Below are 22,792 nucleotides of genomic sequence, written 5' to 3' on the forward strand. Positions count from 1 at the left end.
CTAACATAAAGCACCACTGTCATTCTTTGGATTGCCAGGTCAAACTGGAATACAAGACTGGAGAGACATTTCAGTGCAATTTGCCTGTAAATCCCGACTACACTTCATTTTTTTCAAGACAAATATTTTAGAAAAACAAAAGATTGACAAAAGAAATCCAACATATTATTGGTACCAGTAATCATTTCGGCATTAGTTCAGAGACATTTATTAGACAGACGTGCGTGAAACCAGCCCTTCTTAAAGTGGACCACACTGCACAGGAGCACACAGCTATATTTGTAAATGTACATGTGGCTCACCAAAATATGTAAAAATCTAATTCACCCAACACCATCACATTATGCTGTACATGACAGCAGTGGCATTCCACACCCTTTGTTAGAAAAGCACACAGCGGGGTTTAGTAGCATACAGGTACCTTCCTGTAAGGAAAGCATATGGCCTATGCCAAGTAAATTTTCTCCTTTTGGTAAATTTTCCCCAATGTAGAACGGTGAACACAGTGCACAAGTTTGTCAATGCAACAAGTTATAACAATTTGTTGGCCGTTTTGTATCTGACTAGGCCCACAAGGCCACTGCTCCAGCCCCATCCCACCAGTGTGAACTCTACCAAGCAAGAAAAGAAAAAAAAATCCACGGGCAGAATGAAGCCCCGCCCTGCCTCCCCCACCCACAATCTCTCCCTTACCCAGTACACCCTCACGAAAGCATTCTGCAAATCCTGATTCTGAGGAACACACACACTAATCAAGTAGATGCATCAAATTGAGGAGCTTTTCAGCTGCTGACTCTGGCCCTTGGTCATTTGTGCAAAGGAGCAGGCTGAGGTGCTGGTCCACATCGTCTTCCACCCCCCCCCCCCACCCCCCACCCTCTCCAGCCTTCCCCTCTTCTTCCCATCCGCCTTAGCAACCTCTAGCGCTGCTTCCGACGCCTCAGGTAACCAGCCCGCTGAGCCTTGCCCATCTGCATGCCGAAGTGGATCACCAGGTTGATCGGCACCAAGACAGTGGTCACCCAGCCCTGAAGCAAATAATTGGATGCAAAAAATCAGCCATCAGACAACTACATCCACCCACAGGTAACACAACACACACACACACACACACACACACACACACACACACACACACACACAGCTTGCAAAATGAAGGCAGAGGGTGTCTCATGCCTCCAGCATCACAGCGGCTTCCCTCACCATGATGGCATGTGGGAGGTAGCCATTAGTCTGGCTCTGCAGCCCCACAGTTGTCAGCTCTGCAGCCACGTAGCGCTCCGGTGTAGGCTTGTCCAGCGTGGGTTTCCTGATCTTGGTCATCTTGGTGGCCACAAAGAAAGGCAGCACACTCTGAACGGGGAAGAAAGCAAGAAAGCAGACGGTCTGGTTAAGAGGACTGGGAGACAACATGCTCTGCATGATGCTGCCACAAGATGGCACCTCCACAGTGTTCAGCAGACAATCATTCAGGCTCAGCACAGGGACATAGTAGAGGGAAGAGATATTTCATCAACACTAATGAGATGTTACAATCACAGTGTCCCTTCAGTGTTGAAACTAAGGAGTTTGGACAAAGGCAGTTGGTCTGAGCTGGTAAGTAGCAAGTGCGTTATTTGTTTGGTCCCTGTTCCAGTCGCCACAGCTGTGTGTAGAATCCAAACATATTCTTATCCCCCTGCTCATTAGGATTTGCCATCACAAGAGCTCTCAAGGCACCTGAGGTTGCGTTAACCATATATTTTCCGTCATTGACTGAATTTTTTTTAACAATGACAGAAAAATCTGAAGGCCGTCCCTCATTTTGAAAGATTAGAACACTGAGGGCGATCTACCGTAACTAAGTAATTCACACCCCTGTCCAGTTGGTGGTGAGTGTGCATATTAATTAGCTATTGTCTAGTCTTGTCTTTGATCTCACGCGCATGACCTCATTGTCTAGCTGGCTTTAGCCATCGCATTGGTAGGCTATATCGCTACATACCATTGCAAAATGTCACGGCAGCTGAGTGTCCAAAGTTTCTTTAAAAAGCCCAAAAATTGTGATGGCGTTGATAAACGAGGTGAAATTGATGCGGCGGAGAATGAAGGACAAGCAAGTAATACTGATAACGTTTATCAGCCAGCAGCAACTAATGTTACGGGGCCAGCAAGTGGCAGGAGGTCAAGAGGGAGTACTGGGTTCAGTGGGAGCAGCAGTTCACATGGCTGAGGAGGGAAGATTAGGGTTGGGTATCGTTTGGGTTGTTCCCCGATACCGGTGCTAAAGTGATACTTTTAAAACAGTACCGGTGCTTAAACGGTGCCTGTACGGTCACACCGGTGTGATCAGCCGTTTATCACATATGCTAAAACTGGTGCGATTAGAACACGAGAATGGAAAAATTCTATCTAATTATATCTATAGTTACGTGAGAAAGGGTTAAAAAAGCTCAAAATGACGGTTGACGACATTAAAGGCAAATGTGAACTTGAAATTAAACAATATATTAACTGTTAACAGTTTAAAGTATACTTAAATATATAAATATAAATAAATACAAAACATTGAACAAATTCACATAACAAATTCACATAATAAATAAAACCTAACCCAACTACAATAATTTAACACTAAATAACAGTTACAGTACTGTAACATCTGTTTTGGAGCACCAGAGGGCAAATATTTTCATCGACAGCGCTCAGGCATTTCAGTGGCACTGGAATGAGGGACCGAAATCTGCGTTGCAATTCGGTCTGGTAGATACCAGTCGTATAGGAACCGGTGCCATATTGGCACCAGGTTTTGGTACCCAACCTGTGTGGTGTTGACATGAAAAGTGACTGCACGGCCAATGTCTCTGTTCATCTTTTCTCTCCATTCCCTTATAAATGCATAATCTTGTTCTGTATATTAATTGTTAAAATATGAAAATGAATGAATGAAAATTAATAAGACATATTTAATAGCATTTATCATTAAAAAATGAAAATTAAAATGATGGATAATAATTGATTATGATGGAATTTTTACAACCCTTACAACCAGAAAGTCTAACGCAACCTCTGCTTGACGGCACAACAGGAAGTTAACCGAGAGCCAGGTGATTAAGAATCTTGGGGATTAAGCGGTGCACGGTGAGGCTTCTGGGACAGTCACCTGAATGATGATTCCCTTGCTCTTGTACTCGGCATGAAGACCTCGTGAGAAGAAGTCAACAAAAGCCTGTGGGGAGAGAGGGACTGGGATTAACAAAGCAAGACGCTGCTGGCATTAATTCAGCCAGTAACCAGCACCAAGGATTCAGGTACTGAAGTCTGCCTCTTGGACACATTGGAATCTCATCTATAGCAGGACACTGGTAGATTCTTGCTCAGTAACAGAGCAGCAACACGTTTTCCTGAATAAAGGGGTAATAATGACTCAAGTGAAGCAGTCCGTTTCAGAAATAGCAATGTGATGCACCGATTTTAGTCCTCAGTGAGGCACTTCTGTTGTACAGTTAAAGCCTAACATGGAATGCTTCACAAGTAACATATTCAGCTGTATAAATGGATATGCAAAATCAGATGTGGGTGTCAGCTAAGCAAATAATTATCTAAGTAATGAAACTCAAAAAAAAAAAAAAAAACATAAGCATACTAGGTCAGCCCAGACTAAGGGTATATGAAAAGAACAATTCACATTAATAGAAATAGAGCCCCCAAGGCACATGTTCTGGACTTGCCTTGGTGGAGGAGTAAATTGTGAGGAGAGGGACTGGATACATGCCACTAGCAGAGGAGATGTTCAGAATCACTCCCTTGGACCTGAAAGGCAGCAAACAGGAATGTCACCACTACAGACACCACACACATGCTCATAGGACCGGACCACTCCCCCAACCACCACCCCCCCTAAACTAACCCTCACCCCACAGACAAGGTCCCCCCGCATTGCTGCCCTGTTGTGATAAACCACACGCATTAATTTGGCCCCGATTCACAACACAGGCCCTTCTGCACGGTGTGCTCTATTCATGGCCGCCTTGTGCGTTGCCATGGCAGCCGCTTCTTCATGCAGCGCTCCCTGCAGCTGCAGGATGTGCAGAGGGGGGAGATGGAAGACCCGGTAGAGCTGGAAACCGGATCAGGAGCCAAAGCTAGAGCCCCACACAGACAGAGGTCCCTTACCCTCTTACCTCTGCTCTCTGAAGCAGCCCATGGACACTGCTCTAAGCCTGCTGGGCCAATATGCTCAACATGGGCATGGAAGAGTATAAATGGGCAACTCAGTGAAAGAGAAAAGCCCAGTCTCTGTGCTAAATCAAGAAAATTAAAATAACAGCACTGGGTGCACTGTCACACGTACATGAGGTCAGGTCTCTCACCATAGAAAGAAATGTTCCCTGCTGAATAAGTAAGAAGGCACTGAACCTAAACAGTCAACTTCAACAGTGAAAAGAGTGTGTTGAAGTTAGCCAAAGGCCCTCTTGCCTCAGTGACCAACGAGTGCAATGTCTGGCTTAATGATCTAGGTGTCCTTCAAAATATGTCCTATTGCTACCACTCACCTCTCCACCATCCTGGGCAACACCAGACGCGTCATCTGTAAAAGAGAGATGGGCATGTGTCAAAACAGGCAACAACAATCAGACAATTTATCACAATCCAGCGGTTTTGGATCAAAGGTGTAATGCCTTACACTCTTCGACACTCGTACAGCACCCCAAAAAAAAAACCACATGGTCACCTACTCCTAATGCTGCAAGGTCAATCCATGGTGAGATTTTCATGTATTATGGAGGAGTTTCAGATTTTTAGGTTGGTCTTTAGAATAAGCATTTTATTAAAAAAGCACTGAAAATGATACATTTGTAGTTTATGCAGCAGTATTTTCCACGTTTAACACACAACGTTTTACACATGCAAATTCAGACCTAAGCCTTAATGCAGGAACACACAAACTTTTCAGGTTTTTGACTAATATGAGACACTCATCCACTGTGAGAGATGCTCAGTGATGCATCATGTAGGATGCAGTGTGTCCCAGCACACAGAGGGGGAGAACATCAGAGCAAAGCAGTTTGCCCCCCAGCCGAGCAAAGCTGGTTTGGCCCCCCATGGCTCCACCACCCATGGAGGAAGGCCAGAAGGGTGAGGAGAAACACAGCAGGAGGTGGTGGCACAGGCACTAGCTGTGACTCTATGGCATGCTTAAGCAGCAAGAGGGGCTATGTGTTTAAGCAGAAAGGGGGGGGAGAAAAGGCTGTGTGTGGGTGGCGAAGAACAGACAGCGTGGGTGTAGTTTGCCGTTGCTCTGGGAACCAATGAAACTGCAGGTACAACAGTGAGAGAGGGGGGGGGGGGGGATGGATATCCACCATGACCCACACCGCACAGCAGAGCACCACCTTTCGGCCTGTGCAGCACAGCACTGCAGCACAGGCATGCAGTGACCCAGTAAAGCAGGACATTGAGCACAGATGTTAATCAGACTTGTCACATTGCAATCACCGTATCCGTCAGAACAAGACCTACAAGACTTTCTTTTTAAAAGAGGGAAACGAACAGTACTGACCTGGCAAACGGAGGTGATGTTGACATTGATCATGGTGTTGATGAACTAAGATTGAGAGAACACACATTTTAGCACATTTGACTTTAAAAGTTTAGTCTGGCTGGTGACAAGGCTAACTGGTTCAGGTCAAGCCTGGAACTTCATGTTCCTTTAAGCGCTGTTCACACTGTGCACATCTCAATAAAAGTCAAATGCAAAACTCAGCTGTGACTTACATTGTCCAGGTCAGGGACATTGAGGAAAAACTCAGGGTACGTGTAAGAAATCCCAACGTTGTTCACTATTAAAGATACAAAGAAGAAAGTGTTTATGTGGTCAAATGCACAGAAACATAACTCTTTTACTTGGTTGCTATTTTTAATTACCACCAGCAGGTGGCAGTAGTATCCTAGTAACAGCAGTTGGGCACTTGTGGAGAAACACAGGGGATCTCACAGGGCTAACCACACCTACACAGCTCAGGAGAGGGGCTAGGGGGTTACTGCTACTAAGCAGTTATTTTTCCTAAGTATGCACATTTATATCAGAAAAATGTGGTTAATCACAATGAAAGAAAAAGGCAAGAGCTGCAATTATGCAGCAAGGCCAAAACCCATCGGTCCTACCACCAATGGACCACCAATACAAGGTTTTTAGCTCAGGCTTATCAGTGTTATCGAAATGCTGGCAAGCAGTAGGTCTGGACTTGTGCAAAGACTCATGTCAGGGGGCGCTAGTCCCCCTCCAACTGGATTAAGAGGAGAGGCACAAGTGACCAATCAGCAGCCTTACTCACCCAGTACGCCAATCTCCAGCCCAGCCAGACCGGCCTCAATCTTGGGATAGATGTCTATGGATCCAAAATCCACGGCAATGGTTTTTGTCTCCACTTTGAATCGGCTTTCTGAGGGTAAAGGGAAAAAATAATTTAAAAATTTTCAAAACAAACGCCAGTACAGCACATCAGCATTCATCATTAAATTAAACACAGAAAGAACCAGCCAGTGGCACACAAAATGTCCTTGAGCAAGTACAGCACATATGTATCGCCCCTCTAGGACCCAGCCATAACCTGCACAGATTCAATGGTGGTGGAGAGAGAAAAGTCTTGGACAGGCTATAACCCTACAACTCACTCACTACGTATCAGGGAGACCCCCCCCCCCCTTTTCCATGGACATGTTCCACAGATTGAAGCCACACCAGCAAAAGGATGCTCCCTATTTCAAGCAGTAGGGGGCGCTGCCGCACAGAAAAAAAAAACCCAGCCATTTTAAAAAGGAAAAAACCTGCACTCCCTTCCTCACTCACTGCGCCCACCGCAATTAGAATTTATTGTCCAAAGGCTCATCTATCTGAACGGCACTCACAGGAGGAAGATTCCATTGATGTACCACTGTAAAAGAACATTTGGGCATACATGCCTGCATAGAGGCTGTGGGGAAATCACGTAAAAAGGATGGTGGAAGGAGGGGCTCAACTGCATGTACACTGAGGTAATGCCCATCAGTCATATTCAGGAATATTTAAGCATTAGCATCTTGGAGGTGTATTAAGAATAAATAATGATTTCCTAATGAAGGGGGAGATGGTATTTACGGAGAGCAAGGGTGTAGTGAAGGTCGCTGTTAGGCAGTGAGTCTGTGAGGACAGACCAGCTGAGGGATGGGAGGATGGGGCTGAGGGGGGTGGGGAGCTATGCTTGGCAGCTCGTGACTTCAGACCCCCCCCATTCCAGGCACGACGATGAAGATCCCACTCTCGGTAATTGCAGGCCCTCATCTAATGGTGCTCACCTTTTCTGTGTTTGTGAGTGTCACCACAGGATTAGAGAGGTCTCATGGCTGCCCACAACCTGCCAGGCCAAACCCCCATCCCACCCCAACCCTGTACCATTAACCCCCCCTGGTGGGTTCAAGCTGGCGGCTCCAGCCAGACAATGCGGTCGGGATTCCGGGATTTCCGCTCAAGCCAGGGAGCGAGGGATCCGCCCTCGTTAACGCGGATTCTCCGCTGCTGCTCAGAGACTGAAAATCCCATTCAGGCGCTCCGACACCAGCCGGCCACATCCTTCTTCCCAGAACAGACCCTGCTCCACTGAGGGAGAGAGAGAGCAAGCGAGTGAACGGGCATATCCCACAATGCCTGCACTTCCATTCAGGCAGAGCTTGAAGCACGAGGGGGAGAGAGCGAGAAAGAGACGGAAAAGAGCGAGAGAACTGGGAGAGATTTGTTCTAGCCAAAAGAGAGTGGAACAAATGACAAAACAGCACTGTGGAAATCAAAATGGAGAAATAAATCTGAACCCCAACAGGAAGCGTAAGGGAATGGAGACTGTGGGAGATTTTGGAAAAACCAGGTTGTGCCCCATCCCCATCCCTTTCCCCCCCACTCCTACCAGTATTTCCCCTGGGGGAGGAGGGAAAGGGATGGGGCACATCAGTGTCTGCATGTCCCCAGCAAGGTGGAGACTGGGCACACACCCCAGTGTTCACACACGCACACCCAAAAGTTTTTCCATAACAAAGTCAGAGGTTTCAGGGATTCAGCTGAGAGGGGCAGAGTGGGGAACACAAAAAAAAAAATGCAATACACAACCCTCTCCCCTCCTTCAAAGGAAAAAACAGATGCCCACTGGAGCTTCACCCAGCTTTTGGACAAGATTAGGACAAAAAGGGTACAAAGTCACCCATTCCAGGCAAGGCCATTCCAGACCTGTGGGGCTGAAGAGGGTAATCGGGAGCCTACGGGACATTTGTTTGCATGAACCTGCAAGATGAAGACAACTTGGCGCATTTTTTTCCTTCGCAGGACATCCTTATAGCTGAACTTTGGAACTTCAAAGGGATGACATGGAATTTTAAATCATGACCACATGCATTTGACCTTTTGAACCAGTGCTTGCTTGTCCATGTTTGGAGACCGGGGTGCGGGGGTGCAGTCAGGCAGGTTTGAGCAGAATGTATGTGAGGGAGTGCTAACAGGCCGCTCCAATGCCCCAGCTCCTGTCTGTCTGTGAGCAGCATCCCATCTCATTGGCACCGTCTGCGCAAGCATCCCACCCTGCCGCAGCAGCCAGGCAAGCTCAGCTGGCTGGGAGCCCACTGTTCCGCACAGGGCTAAAAATACCCTCCGCTCGTCAGCACCGGGTTGCCTGCCATTCATTCAGCACACACACACACACACACACACGCAGGCACGCGTGCATGCACACACACACACACACACACACACACACACACACACACACTTCCAAAAACTCTGAGGAGGCTGCATGGGGACAGGGGCAGAAGGGAAAAAACCTCCATCCTCATTGCCTTCATCCTGTTTGCAAACATAGTGGAAAGCTTGCAAAAATCAACCCATTCGTAAACTTTTCCAATTCAGAACAAATTCATACAGCTACTACAGTTACATGTATAGGCTCTTTTTTAATGCAAGTCTACACCATTTCGAAGGGAGTGTGACCTTAAGTAGGCGTCACCTATAAACAAGAACTAAACCTGGCGTCGATCATGACAAAACACTACAGCAAACTTTCGGGGAGCCTTGGAGTCCTACATCCATGGTGTCATTTTCACATAGAGGATTTCTGCTCAATCAGAATATTATGCAAAAGAATTCATATACACTTAGTTTTATTCCTCATCAGGAAATGGCTCAGTTCATAATGGAATTTCTCAGCTTTCCTGCTCACGCACAACTTCAAAAAGGTAAGTGCACTCTGCTCCATTTACATTGTATTTACTTCTGATAAAACATACAATTTCAGCTGAAGAGAGATGAAACTAAAAACAACTTTCTATTTCATTATTCACCCCCAACAAATATTTGTTACTTTTTTTGTCAGACCAAGGCATTTTTCTTTTAATTTTCCTCAAAACCACTGGGTTAGACAAGAGGGCATGTATTTGAGCAAGGAAGCAGTTATGTTTAATAAACACCGGTTCAACACCCTTTTGTGACTCTGTTTGGTGATCATCTCTCCACTTTTACCAGGTCTTTAGTGATCTCCACTGGTAAGAGGCCACACCCATGCAGAGTGGTTCATCCCCAAGGGGGGATCAAAGATGAATTTTGCTACTCACCAAGGGAATGGGCAACATCATCCAGCTTCTCTTGAGATCGGCTGATAAGCATCATTGCAAAGCCCCGGCGAGCCAGCTGTATTGGGGGGGGGGGGGGGGGGGGGGCACACCATCAACTTCTGCACCATCAGCTCAAATCTCTACAACATACTGTTTCACTATACCACCTGTGCTGACAATATTACTGTAAGACACAGCTCTGCTAAATGTACCTAAATAATTTTACTACATTTCTCCAATACACCAATACTCATTTTCCTGACAACACTACTGTACTATACTATACCCTAATACCACTATAGTTGGAGTATTACACTGTTCTCTAATACAACTCGCACTAATAATGCTACTGCATAGCACCACAAACTGGCCGCAATGATTCTTCCACAGTGCACCTTAGCATTAGCTCCAGCTTTATGACAATGTAATGTAAATGACAATCCAAGGAAACTGGGCTTATTTAGATCAGACAAGAATGGGCCGGGTGGAGCCCAGCGAGCGGTCTGGGGGCCGAGCACGCGTGTGCAGGCGGCTCGCGAAAGGTGCGCTCTTCCATGCAAGCAGCCCTTACAGAGCGCCCTCCCTCCACCTGATCTGAGGAACCTCTCGCTTGTGATGAGTCACCGTAATTTCCGTGAAGGAAATGAAATATATAAAAGCCAAGGAGTCTTACCTCCTCCGCGTAGGCTTTCCCGATGCCATCCGTCGCTCCCGTCACAACTAGAAAAGGGAGAGAGAGGGGGATCAGCACAGGCCAGCAAAACAGCAGATGCACCATTTCTGCGCCTGGAGATGCCCAGCGCAGACAAGCACACAGACACACACATATACGTTTACACACAAGGCATGAATCTACAGAATTCTGACAAGTTTTTGTTTGGCAAACTTGGAATTGTTGCAGGGAAACCGTTTTGTTAATCATCACCTTAAACAAATGGGTCAATACAGCCAAGGCCCTCAGTCATATTAGTTACAGGGCACAGTCACAACTACCGCACCAGGTGAATGGGAGTCCCTGAAAGGAGCTGGTATGCTCTGCACATAAGGATACGTTTGCTTCTAAGCTTCTTTGGCATCAAACAGAACACAGAAAGGAACAGACAGAGACAGCAGACACAAGACTAACGGGATTGGGGTGGGGATGGGGGTGTAACAAGGTGAAGCTGAATCGGGATAGTGGTCCTTTGCCATTCCTGCTTGGTTGTCCTCACCTTGCCAAGACAGCAAGGCTATTTTAGGCACCCCCTGCCCATCAGCTCTTTCTATGCTAAAAATAGAGAGTAGGGGAGGCGGAGAGTGTGGGAGAGAGAGCACAGGAGAGCAAAGAAGAGAGACACCAAGATGGAGACACCAAGAGAGTGAGGGAGGGCCAGCTGAGCTGGGTGGAGGAAAAGAGCGAGACAGAAAGGAGGAGAGCCAGTGACAAGGACATATGTACAGAACTAAGAGCGGAGAAAATGCTATTCCTGCTATTCCCTCTATTCTGACTGGGTATTCAGAACACCCCACCCCCACCCCCCCCAAAAAAAAGAAACCTTTATATCAGGGTGCCACAGAACTCTGGGTTGATTAAAGATTAATATGGGTAGCTTGTATTCACTGGAGCTGCACTGGGGAGAAGGGAGGGAGAGGAGAGGAAAGGAGAGGGAGGGAGGGTGTGATGACGAACAATAAGACTGAGAACAAGGGAGGGGAGGGCGACGAAGGATGCTGGGGAGGCTAAAAATAGAAGAGAAGGAATGAAAGGCAAGTGGCGAACAGAGAGGAGAGGGGAGGGGGGAGGCTCTAAGTCAAGAAGAGAGGAGTCATTTTCAGTGGTTATTTTTAAACATCTTAAGAATGAATTGGTTTCTGGTTTAAAAAAATCTCAATGGGCAGACTGCACAATGCGTGTTCTTCAGCTTCAGGTGAAGACAGGTCTTCAGAAGCGCGACCTTCGGCTTCATGGCTCATGGCTCAACGTGACCACAACTTGCACCCTAACAGCATCACACCCTTCTTTTGAAATTCTCAGGGATGCGTGGCAAGCCACTAGCCTGTCAGGTTGTCATTCCGAACTGGACTGTCTGCTTTGATGGCATCTCGAAGAAATGGAAAATCTCAACATTCATGATCCCTTTCATTGGATTGGTGATCGGCCAGTCCTGAGAGGACTAATTCTGAAGTGGCAAATGAAGTTAACTTCAACTGAAACTGACGATCATCTCACCATCAGCTTTACGGCCAGACTGCACTGTGAGGCCATACTGTGACGAGTGCGGCATCCACCAGGAGCCATGCTGGCACCTCAGTCAACACTATGACGTGATGTTATTCACCCTCCCTCCCCTGCAAAAATGCTCCAGACAAAATCCTCAATGTCCCATACACATCCTGTCTACAGTTCCATTTGCATTGTAGAGGATGGAGGGTGGTGGATGTAGAAAAAGCATATGAGGAAAAATTCACCAGGGTACAGTCAGAGACAGGCCTGTCTAGTAGGCATGCTCAATTCTTTTGACTCAGGCATTCTCAGACAAACTCACCAGTGTAAAAAGAAAAAAAAAAAAAAAGCCTTTTTTTGGACAGACCCATTGATCATAGTGGTAGTGTACATGCACATTCTTTCAGCTTGATTAAACGCTCTTTCCTGGAAACCAGAAAAATGTCACATCTCAACGATAACCCACCACGGTAGGGTAGGGGATTTGAAACAATTTTTTCCTCTCCACATTCCATCCACATGCCTTTTCTGCGAGGTGACCTCATTAAGTAGTTGTGATCACAGCGTACACATGCAGACCACAACTTCAAAATTTACTCTCCACACTGCCATGAAGTGAAACAGAAGAATCTGGGCAGGTCTGACAGTTTCAACACCTCAGTTCTTCCTGCATCAGGAGCTTATTCAGTGGTTGTAGCTGCTGTTGCAACTGGGCTCTTGGGCCTATGTAAACTTCCTTAAACAATCCAGTCACAGCTTATGAATTTCTAAGGTGGGCAAGTCCACAGCACAGTAGTGAATTCTGAAAACCAGCATCACAGGGGGGCAGTTTATTAACTGTTTTATCCCAGCCACTATAAACCTTCTGGATGAAAAGGGTTTATTTTTGAGTATCCATACCGTTTAATGTTTTCAGACTATCCTGAGTATCACCTGTCTAAGCTATGCCATTTCAACATTCTATCCTAAACCATCCTGTCTGTGAAAACTGTCAAAAAAAGCATTTGAAGACAAGATTTCAGTAAAAATAATGAAATTTGGGTCTGTGTAAAATTTGTTTACCTACTTTGTGGTTGATGTATGTTCATAAAAATCTGGAGAATATTATTCATTATCAGTGAAACCAAATAAACATCCAAGTCCATCCAAGACTGTCAACAGCAGTGGGCAATACCAAATGTAGTTTTGTGCATCAATGCTGCACATCTGGTTTGCACCCTAGCAGTTTTGTCAGCCATCCTACATTTTTTTAAATATTCAAAAGTAACTTGCCACCTGTATGATTTAAAGTGTTGTACCTGGTTAATTTACAATAAGCTAAAAGGTTGAGTTTGAGATGTTAACTAGTGATGAATCCACAGTTTTTTGCCTTTAGGTGGAATCCACTTTAAATTTTGCTCAAGAACAAGAGAATTGATCATTTAATTCAAAATATCTATACAGTTCATCCTGGACATGGCAACCTAAACAACGATTATCAGTTATGTTTAAGCAATTACTGCTCATTTGACATGGTCTTCACAAAATTTTTTTACTGTCGTCATTACCCACAAACGCATGAAAATGGTTTGCTGAAAAAAATACAATGCAGCCTTTGCAATTTTTTATTCCAATTTTGTAGAAAGTTTTTTTACAGTGCAGAATATTTAAACATATAGACACACACACACACTCTTCCTCTCCCTGCGCAAGATGATGCTCCCAGGGGGAGCTAATTCCCCTCACGTGAGGAGCGTATTACGTCCGTGACACTCCACCAAAAGGAGCTACGCAAGCAGGCGCGTGAGTACAGGGAGGGGGGCTGGGTGGATGGATACGAGAGCAACTGACGCTCATATGAAGCACGCACAAGCAGACAGCACAAAAGATGTGTGGTATGGAGGGGGGTTAACAGGATAGAGGGCGGGGACCTTGAAGAATTTCATCTCATTCAGTTGACTGAAAAATATTTAATCTGATATAACAGGGGAACAAAAATGCAGCAATTAAAAAAAAATGCAAAAGTGGAGAGCGATAACATCACATTAAAGAAATATTGACATCCCTACAGCACCACACTGCTGCTTCTGCTGCTGCTGCTACTAAATATTCCGACAGCTAAAAAAAGAAGCAGCGAGATTAAAAATAGCAGCCGGGCTCTGCAGCCGTGTCTGGAACTGCCGCAGCACTTGAATACCAACGAGATGCTGCTCCTTGCTTGCCCCAACATCACACACACTCAACACCCCCCCCCCCTCCTCCTCCTCCCTCCTCCACCAGGTACAGCAGACAAGCCTGTGACTCTGTCCATCCATCTGCAACCAGAGCAGCTGGCCCACCGGGCTGACTGAACATTCACATTTTGTAATAGTCTCCCTTAGTTACACAGAATTGTGGGTCGCCATTGTTTAAAAACTTAAAGGGGCAATTCAGCACTCCCTTTTCAGACATGCCAAACCCCATCCCATTGAGCCAACTTCAATAAAAGGGAGAGAAGTGCCTCCTCCTTATGCTGTTCTTGGATGTTCCCCCCAGCTTGAGGAGTTATGTAATCCTGTGTACCACCCTGCCTATGGGCAAGCTTCCCTGCTCTCATTGGAAGACGGGGGCAGGCGCTTCAAAAGGTCTCACACTTTACTGTTCTGAGAGCCATGCTTCTTTAAATAGCACAGGGCTGACTCTACTAAAAATAAATAGGCAAAAAATTCTATATTTTACTTCACATCGGACCTGTTCACAAGACAGAAATAGAACTAACCTTCGGAGGCATTGTCATTTTTAGATCTTGACACAATTTAAAAACAGCATTGGAGATGACATGCCTTTGCTGGAAATCAATACTTAGCTTTACATCAAAAATGTTCAAAAGCATGAAAATGTTAACTCCACCAGGTTTAAATCTAAACTAGTCTTAGTGACTGCACCTTTTGAGTGCGTTTCCATTGACCAGTCTTAGCCACCTGTACATATGCAATTTTAACACAGCCAGTATGGCAGCTGACATTTCAACTTATCAAACCTCACCTGCAGTGTAGGATCCTTTTATTACTTGGCAATTGGCATTAGTCAAACTTCGGTGGGTTAGAAATAGGCAAATTGATCTGTCAGCAAGGGTGGAAAGTTTGTTCTCATTACAGTCAAAATACCCTTGTTTATAATCAGTGACGCAGCATTTGCACTTCAACATACAAGGCATCCAGAAAGGCCAAGTGCAGCTACAATGTCTGAGGATTCCCTTGTCAGTGGATTAAACCAATCCTATTTGGCAATTCAGACCAAGTACAGTGGTCAATCCAATTTTAAACCACTTTTGACATGCTAAAAATGTCTGATGACATGTTCAGACCTCATTTAAAAACTATACAGGAAGAGATAGTGCAGAAGACCTAGAAGATTGAGATTCCCTCATGCCTCTGCATGTCAGTTCAGTTCAAAATGGGAAAAGCAGGACAAACATGATTGCTGAATAGGACTAAAGCTTGCCTCACAGGGCCTCTGAACCCAAACGCCAGGTCGTCCATCAATAGCACAATCTCTGCGCAAGAACCAGGCTGGGGATTTTTGAACCAGAACTGCATATGGGTGAGAGGTCATAGAGGCTGTTGGGTTACGTGTCGCTTAAAAATGCAGGTTGCAACATCACCTGAATCCAGAATGACTACATGCAGAAAAAGGACAGGATCTGTCTTTTTTTTTTTTTTTTTTACTACCCTTGGTTAAGAAACCACACACATTGCACAACAGACGATACCTGAAGCATTGCAACATGCACCAATTCACCTACTAGCATTTCAAAAATGCATGCAAGCGCAATGGGGGAACAGGATTTGCCCAGAGATGTGGCGTAACAGGTGGTTACAGAACTTGTGCGCGCCACTCTGCAGACGCCCCTGAAACGACCAAACCCTGGAGTCCCTTCCTCAAATGCCATGTCACTTCCGACAGCCAGGGCACATTCACAAACCTGATGGGGTGGTTTTACGACTCGGGAGGAACCACGTAGCTTCCAAATTCTTTTGAGTGCACACATGCCCTTTAGTATGGACTTTGTCATTCTCGATATCGCTGGCAATCAGAGGTATGGGCTTTCATGCAACAATGGCTGGGGCAGCAGTCTGTCCATTTCTTGTGTAATGTGGGTCATAACGTAACCTAATGTAATGTAGGTGACACATTTTGGCTGTCATTTGCTGCTTCTGCCAGGGGTTGACTGAACCTATCCACTTGCATTTAAGGGTATCAGTCGCATTCATGATCGCCTGCTAAACAGAACCACCAAACAAACATTTGGGCAATCCATAAATGACAAACTGGATTTAATTTAATTTAAAGCTAACGAGCAAACCGAGCAAGGGAGGACTGTAATAATATTTATGGAGGTGAATGTTGTTTTAACAGGGTGCAAATGAGAGATTTTACAGGGGGAGCAGCAGATGGAATATTTCCTTTTTTAATATAAATAAATAAATGAAGAGTCGTGACACAGAGGAGAGAGAAGAGAGGGAGGGGGAGATGTGCTCTGAAGGGGAAGTGTGTGCGAGTGAGTGAGGCGGGAGGGAGGAGGAGACTGTTCTGTGTGAAGGGAGAGACTGCGATGGAGAGCGAGATGGAGGATGGAGATAGGCTCATCCAATGAGGGGAGGAGGAGGGGGGGAAGGGAAATGAAAGGCTGCAGTTTACCCAGAAGCCCCTGCTGCAGCACGTGTCATACAAGGTGTCCATCACATGAAAGGCAGTATGACCCCAGCATTACCCCCCCCCGACCCTTCTCTGAAGCTTGCCCACCACTGACACACACACGTACACACGTACACACACATACACACACACACACACAAACACACACACACCACCCCCTACACCCCCCTGCTGTGAAGCCATACCCACCAACTCACAACACAGTGGAAGATACATTCACAAACATGGACGTACAGTCAAACCGAATTTCACAATTGGACAAGTCACACACACCAGGGAACACCCATGAATGGCTGCGATCCCCTTATGTAATCATGTGATTTTTCCAGACTCCTCCTCTGTGTCAGTAGCAGAACAGAAAGAGGCAGAGACAGAAAGGGATAGAGAAAGATGAGAAGCAAGCACAAATGGCCGTTATCCCATGTCAGTCAGTCTCCAATGTCCACTTGGCCCCTCCTTGTTTTGATAATGACTGAATGCCTGCTAAAATGCGCCACTTTGCAGAACTGCATGATGGAACAAGGAAAACTCCCCCTGGCATTTCAAACTGTAAAACTTAAACCCCACCCTTTCTTTAAGAAATAAATGAAAAAAGACCCTCACAACATGAAGGGCTTTCAGTCCCCAAAACCTGAGAAAATCACCTGACCCAAACTGGTAACTGATGTCAACCCCTTTCTGATGTGAACCTCATGCAATGTGAACTCCATGTATCCGAGTGCGCAAAAAAAAAGAAATCAACCTCCCCACTGTCCTCACCCAGCCACGCTGTAATGCATATTTAATGAAACAGACACTGGCATTCCTACATAACCTCTGCTGCTATGGGCATGGAATGAGGTTTCGACAGCACACCTTACCTTCCCGAATGCCAGCAAACACGCCATCCTGCACTTCTCCTGGCCAGCACAGTGCTCTTACATTACAATCTGAAGGTATCCATCATCTTCATATCACCTTGCCTATGTTAGCATCTGAACACCAATATCATGTGACACTGGTTTAAATAAATGCACTAGGCATTATGTTACCAGTTCAAACTTAGGTCCATGAAGCTGGTGAATGACACAGAAACACTACTGCAGTATGCTGCCAAGTCAATGGTACTAATGGAACATTGACATAGAAGAACCATTACTGCTACAGTCAAACCACCAATTCAAGACTGCAGCATAGATGAGGCCAGACTTTTCTAGTATCATCCCAACTAGTAATATCTGAGCATGCCACCAGAGTCAGTGGATAATTTTGAAGAGTTATAATTTAATGAATCACACATTTAATTTATGTACACCATCACTGTGTACTGCTTGTGTCTTTGAATGTACTCTGGGAATTTTATGTCATCTGCGTTGCATGGTTCCTACTGATACTATAGTCGCACAAAAATGTAGTTACAGAAGGATTTCTTCTACATGCACTAATCAAGCTGATCTTGTTCAATACCTGCTGTTCAACACAGCAGTCAAACGTTTGGAACTGGTGAGTAAAAATAACCCCTGTAGTTTCTACCATGGCATTACTGAAATTCACCAGCAGGGGTCTCCTACACACAGCGAGTGCTACATTGACCAGCCTCATGCATCTTAGGGAGTTCAGTTAAACCAAATTCTTGTGCTTGGTTTCCATCTAGGAGCAATATTCGACCTAGGTTTCTGTATACCAACAATCATGATTCATGGCTATCCTGTTAAATTTACAGAAATAGCGACATTGAAAATGTCATTTTAGAGAATGCCAATTTAGAGAGGTACCAAGGATTTGTAAAATGCCTGCATAATGCTGTCTTTCTGATACTGTATTTTATACTAATGAAACAATGACTTGCTATTGTGAAAAATGACTGCTGATTTATGAAAAAAACACACCAAAAAGTAATATATTCAACTGTCTTTGGTACAGAATAAAACACTTCCTAGCAGAAAGCTTGCTGCACGAAGGAATAGAATGCCATGCACTAATGATGGAAGACCGCTACAAGTCTGGAACTCTAGGAAATTGAAAAGGTTAAGAATGGGGTGAAAAGTGAAGTCTTATTCACAATGCATTGTCATCAGATGTAGTTTGAGAACAAATTGCAGACAGTATAATTTGGTCAGAATAACTACATAGTTAGGGGAGAAGCAAAACAGTAAGTTAAATTCAAAGGAAATGGTACAAACGTAACTGAAAATATTAATTTGGGCCAATACAACTGACAACATTTCACAAGAACTTCCATGCAGAGCCAGAGACATGAAATGTGCAGTCATGATGGTCTTGCACACTGAATTAACACAAGTTTAAAATGCGCTCTTAAGCAAACATGACTCAGTTGTAAGTGGTCAACTCACTCAATCACAGCACCTCACACAACCCATGAAAGTTTCAACCTGTTCAAATGATTATGGTCATGACAAGCAAATGATGTTTTAGCAAAGGTTTAAAAAGAGTGAAATCATAACTAGATGAGTTGTTCAAATCCATTGTCTCTACTATCATGCAAGTTAAATGAAGTCTTTCAAATTAATGAAAAGCTTCCTGTTAAGATGTGACAGAATGATGTGTGGGAGAGATGAACTGTGATCTAAACTGGCTGAACCTGTGGAGCAGGAAAACCAGGAAAAGAAACAGGTTTACCTGAACCCCCCCCCCCCCCCCCCACCACCACCACCACCACCACCACCACCACCACCCCTCTGCTACAGGGTGTGTGGGATAGTCATAAGAAATGAATTTGCAAGACAAGTCGAACGTGATTGCCGGTTTCTGGGCGTGATTTACGGACAGGACCCTTCTAAAATAGTGCTTAGCAATTAATGGTACCTAGCTATATGCCACCGTAAATAAATGAGTTTTCCCAAAAATCTTACCTTAAGCAACTGCTCGGGCTTATTAACTGCGTATCTGATGGTGTAATGCAGGGGTAGGTTACGTCCTCATTCTGTGCTTATTGCCTGTACCTTCCAAAAGCACCCTCGATAACTGCTATAGAGCATTTATATCAGAGGCGACCCATACACCTGTAAGACTAGTTTGCTTTCCTACTGGAACGCTATGCGTGGCTCGTAGCCTCGTTCACCTTAGTAGATGATTTTCGGCGATTACGCCATATCTGAACGGGTTCTAGATATCTAGCTGGTGCATCTCTGCCCCGAGGCACAGAAACTAACATAACCGGAATATCTAAGACGACACCTTCAAGAGGCATGCGACTCCCGCAACAAAATTCGATTGTCTCTCACGTGGGGTTGACTAATTTAAGTTGCATTTATGTTCATGTAATTGGGACGTTAGGCCGTCCATTAAAGTACTCGCGTTAGATTAATATTTTTTACAGAAGCAATATGACGCATGTCGAAGCATGCGTCAACGACTAGACTAAAAAACGCACGTTCTTCGTTTCAACACCCCAGCCAATACTTGCATACAAATGCAATGTCTTGAGTCATACAACAGACGGTTAAAATAACATATCTAGATAAACGGATATAAAGGCAAATATTGCAGATGTCTATCAACTCACACCACGTATTCTATTTTAGCGTGCGGATAAATGTGTGGATTCGGCGGTTTGCCTATAGCTAGCCATCTAGGTCAGTTTGCTTGCAACTGATTAGCTAGATAACCATCACCCCTGTTCCTTCCATGGGGATTATGGGCGACGCTGATGAGACTCACTAAAGCATTTACATGAGGGGACTGGATAACTGGGTCAAAGTAGGCCAAGTAAATCCCTGCAGGACAGGGGATTCCATCGTCCTGGTGGAGAATAACAGTATTTCCTTGAAACGAATCTTGCCCACATTGAAATACACGTTCTACGATCTACGCTGTCAAAATATTTTCAGCAAATTATCTGGTTGGCTTTTACATCATGTTACTGAATAACCACTCGTAATGCGTGTCATTTGAGTTAGCTACCTGCTAGTTAGCTAATGTTCGCTATCGAATTAGATACGCGAAGTGTTAATGTCAGGTAATATGGGCAAGCTCCTGCTTTAAAGAGATGCACTTTGCTTGTTGGGCACAGATTAGACCCTTGAACACCCAAGTCATTTTCCTAGAAGGTGGTCCAGATCTGAGCGAATAATGACCTCACTCACAGTACAGAAAATCAGAACTGCCCGCTACTTTAGCCACTGCATGATGGCAATGACTCATTTGCCAGGTAGCGAGCCTAGAAACTGTTATAACATAGATTTCATTTCACCCAGCTAGCTCGCTAATTTCACCAAAACTATCCAACTACCTCACTAGCTACTTTGCCTGCTAAATAAGACAGGTAGACTGTTGACTTAGCATACCCGGCTAAGCATGTCCAACGTTGCTTGCCAGTAGAGAATGTGTTACTACGCCAAATTCTCCATTCGTTTCAGTTTATTAATTCTAGCCAGGTATTACTTATGAAAAGTCTTGCTAGATAGCTAGCTAATGTTACGTTCAATCTTCCTCTTCTTATTATAGACTCCAGACGCTGATATTTTCTTCAACATGAAATTGCTCTTCATAACTGTTAATAGATCTAGTTTCAGTCGACTCACCTGCCCATTTCCCAAGTTTTGTAGAAATCAGTTGGCCGTTCCCCAACACCCATATCCGAAGCCCGGAGAGCAGTCGGTAGATGAGCCACACCGACACCCAGGCCGCGGTAAAAGCACCAACCCAATACAGCGGTGCTTCAACGAGATGCAGCAAGGCCTCCATGTCGAAAGACTGCATGACAGCAATTTTCTATGCCTAGTTTAAATGTTCAAGTTTAAATTAAGTAAAATAATTTAAGATAGAATGTGAGAACCCCTAGAGAAGCCGAGGCTGTAACATCACACTCACACACAACTCAATAGTCTATCCAGGCTTGAAATCACGCCCCCCACCTACTCTTTAAGTTACCGGCTAGCCCACCTCCACTGCTGATTGGCTAAAACAAGTGTCTATCAAAAGCCACTTTCCTTTCTTTGGGTAATTCAGACATCCCACTCTCGTTCTCAAATTCAAAGTCAAATTCAAATTCAAATGAGCTTTATTGGTATGATAAAGAATTTCCCTGTTGCTAAAGCGTTTGTGTAATGAATGACATAGAAAATGAGTGACTACAAAACAAGAAAGAGCAATGATAATAATAGGTGGGAGCAACAACAGTGAATAACAGTTGAAACTACTATTGATAACAAGAACATCAAGAATAACAGGAACAACAACTTATTAGTTAACAGACGTAACAGAAGATATTTGAGAATTAAGTAGGCCTAGTTTTATTACTGTCCTTTGCCTTGTGTCAGTCATACACATTTTGTGCTGCTTTTCTTCTACCTCTCCTGAAAGGATTTTAATTTTCTTGCGGTTTAGCAGTGTCGTGAATTGTGGCGTTTTGTTACTAAATATTGAGAGATGTGTATACTGTTTTATATTTTGAGCTGGAGAATTAGGTGGTGTTCCCTTTCGGTTTCTTCTGCTTCGTACTGTTTGCACAATCCCTTTTCTTCGGACAGCCATCATGCCGCCCTGTTTCGAGGCTTAGTCACTGAATCGGTACATCGTTAAGACCTGCATTTGTTTCGTTACAGTTTCTATATGAACGAGATTGCGCTAATTGTGCTCTTTAGCGAGAAGTGACTGGACAGACAGTACAGCAGCCCATATTCTGAGCCTATCGTTGGCTCTACTTTGGACAGGTTTTACTGCTAAAGTGACAGTTATGTAATCCTCAAAACCATGCGGTCGCAAACCTGGTCCCAGTACTTTTATGAATGGATGACTGTACTAAATGCGTAGCCTGCTACTCTGATTGGCTCAAAAACATATTTCTCTGATCCCGCCCCCTTGCGTGCTTTTCTGAAGACACTATACGTTTAAAGAAATGTCAATCATTAACGACTGATGCCTTGCAGCCCAATGGACTCTTTTCTCAACATCACCACGTATGAGTCACCGTATTAGAATAAAAATAATAAAGGAATGTTCTATAAGTCTACATCGCGTCCATATAATGTCGAGCACTGTTGCTGTTCCAGTACAACAATGCATGCCCTGTCTTTCCGGGAGAAAGTCAAGCAAAATAGGAAAATTGCAAAATTGCAAACGGAACTGTTTCTGTAAGACTACAAACCCCATACCGATTTTAAGTATATAACTGAATTATCGCGAGATGCAGAATCAGTAAGTCTTACAAACACGGAAGACCGTCGTGGTTATATAAAGACCTAGCTAAACAGCGGTGTAAAGTGAGAGTAGAGTGGGTATTCGACACGTTACGCAGTACATGCGAGTGCACACATATATGGTGACATATAAACACACGTATTCAAGCAAACAGCACATTAA

The 22,792-nt window shown here is 44.6% G+C and overlaps 1 protein-coding gene across 1 annotated transcript; it reads right to left on the minus strand.

Moving 5' to 3' along the window:
* Window positions 1–892: 892 nt before the first annotated feature.
* hsd17b12a (hydroxysteroid (17-beta) dehydrogenase 12a) lies at window positions 893–21,312 on the minus strand. Its single transcript, XM_036535204.1, has 11 exons — window positions 21,013–21,312; window positions 10,283–10,329; window positions 9,610–9,685; window positions 6,318–6,425; window positions 5,758–5,822; window positions 5,543–5,587; window positions 4,536–4,570; window positions 3,711–3,792; window positions 3,143–3,208; window positions 1,204–1,353; window positions 893–1,028 (listed from the first exon to the last, which is right to left on the minus strand). Exons 1-11 carry the CDS (start codon window positions 21,188–21,190, stop codon window positions 921–923), a joined length of 960 nt encoding a protein of 319 aa, XP_036391097.1. The 5' UTR covers window positions 21,191–21,312; the 3' UTR covers window positions 893–920.
* Between the last annotated feature and the right edge of the window lie 1,480 nt (window positions 21,313–22,792).

Source organism: Megalops cyprinoides, chromosome 8, assembly GCF_013368585.1.
Source record: "Megalops cyprinoides isolate fMegCyp1 chromosome 8, fMegCyp1.pri, whole genome shotgun sequence".
Taxonomy (NCBI): domain Eukaryota; kingdom Metazoa; phylum Chordata; class Actinopteri; order Elopiformes; family Megalopidae; genus Megalops; species Megalops cyprinoides.

What these genes read in the sequence shown, in the direction of transcription:
- hsd17b12a (XM_036535204.1), bottom strand. Translation starts at nt 21,190, where the DNA reads ATGCAGTCTTTCGACATGGAGGCCTTGCTGCATCTCGTTGAAGCACCG. An exon ending in GCTGGAGATTGGCGTACTGG is followed by an intron (nt 5,823 to 6,317) that starts GTGAGTAAGGCT and finishes TATCTTTAATAG; the next exon opens with TGAACAACGTTGGGATTTCT. An exon ending in ATGTCCCTGACCTGGACAAT is followed by an intron (nt 5,588 to 5,757) that starts GTAAGTCACAGC and finishes TCTCAATCTTAG; the next exon opens with TTCATCAACACCATGATCAA.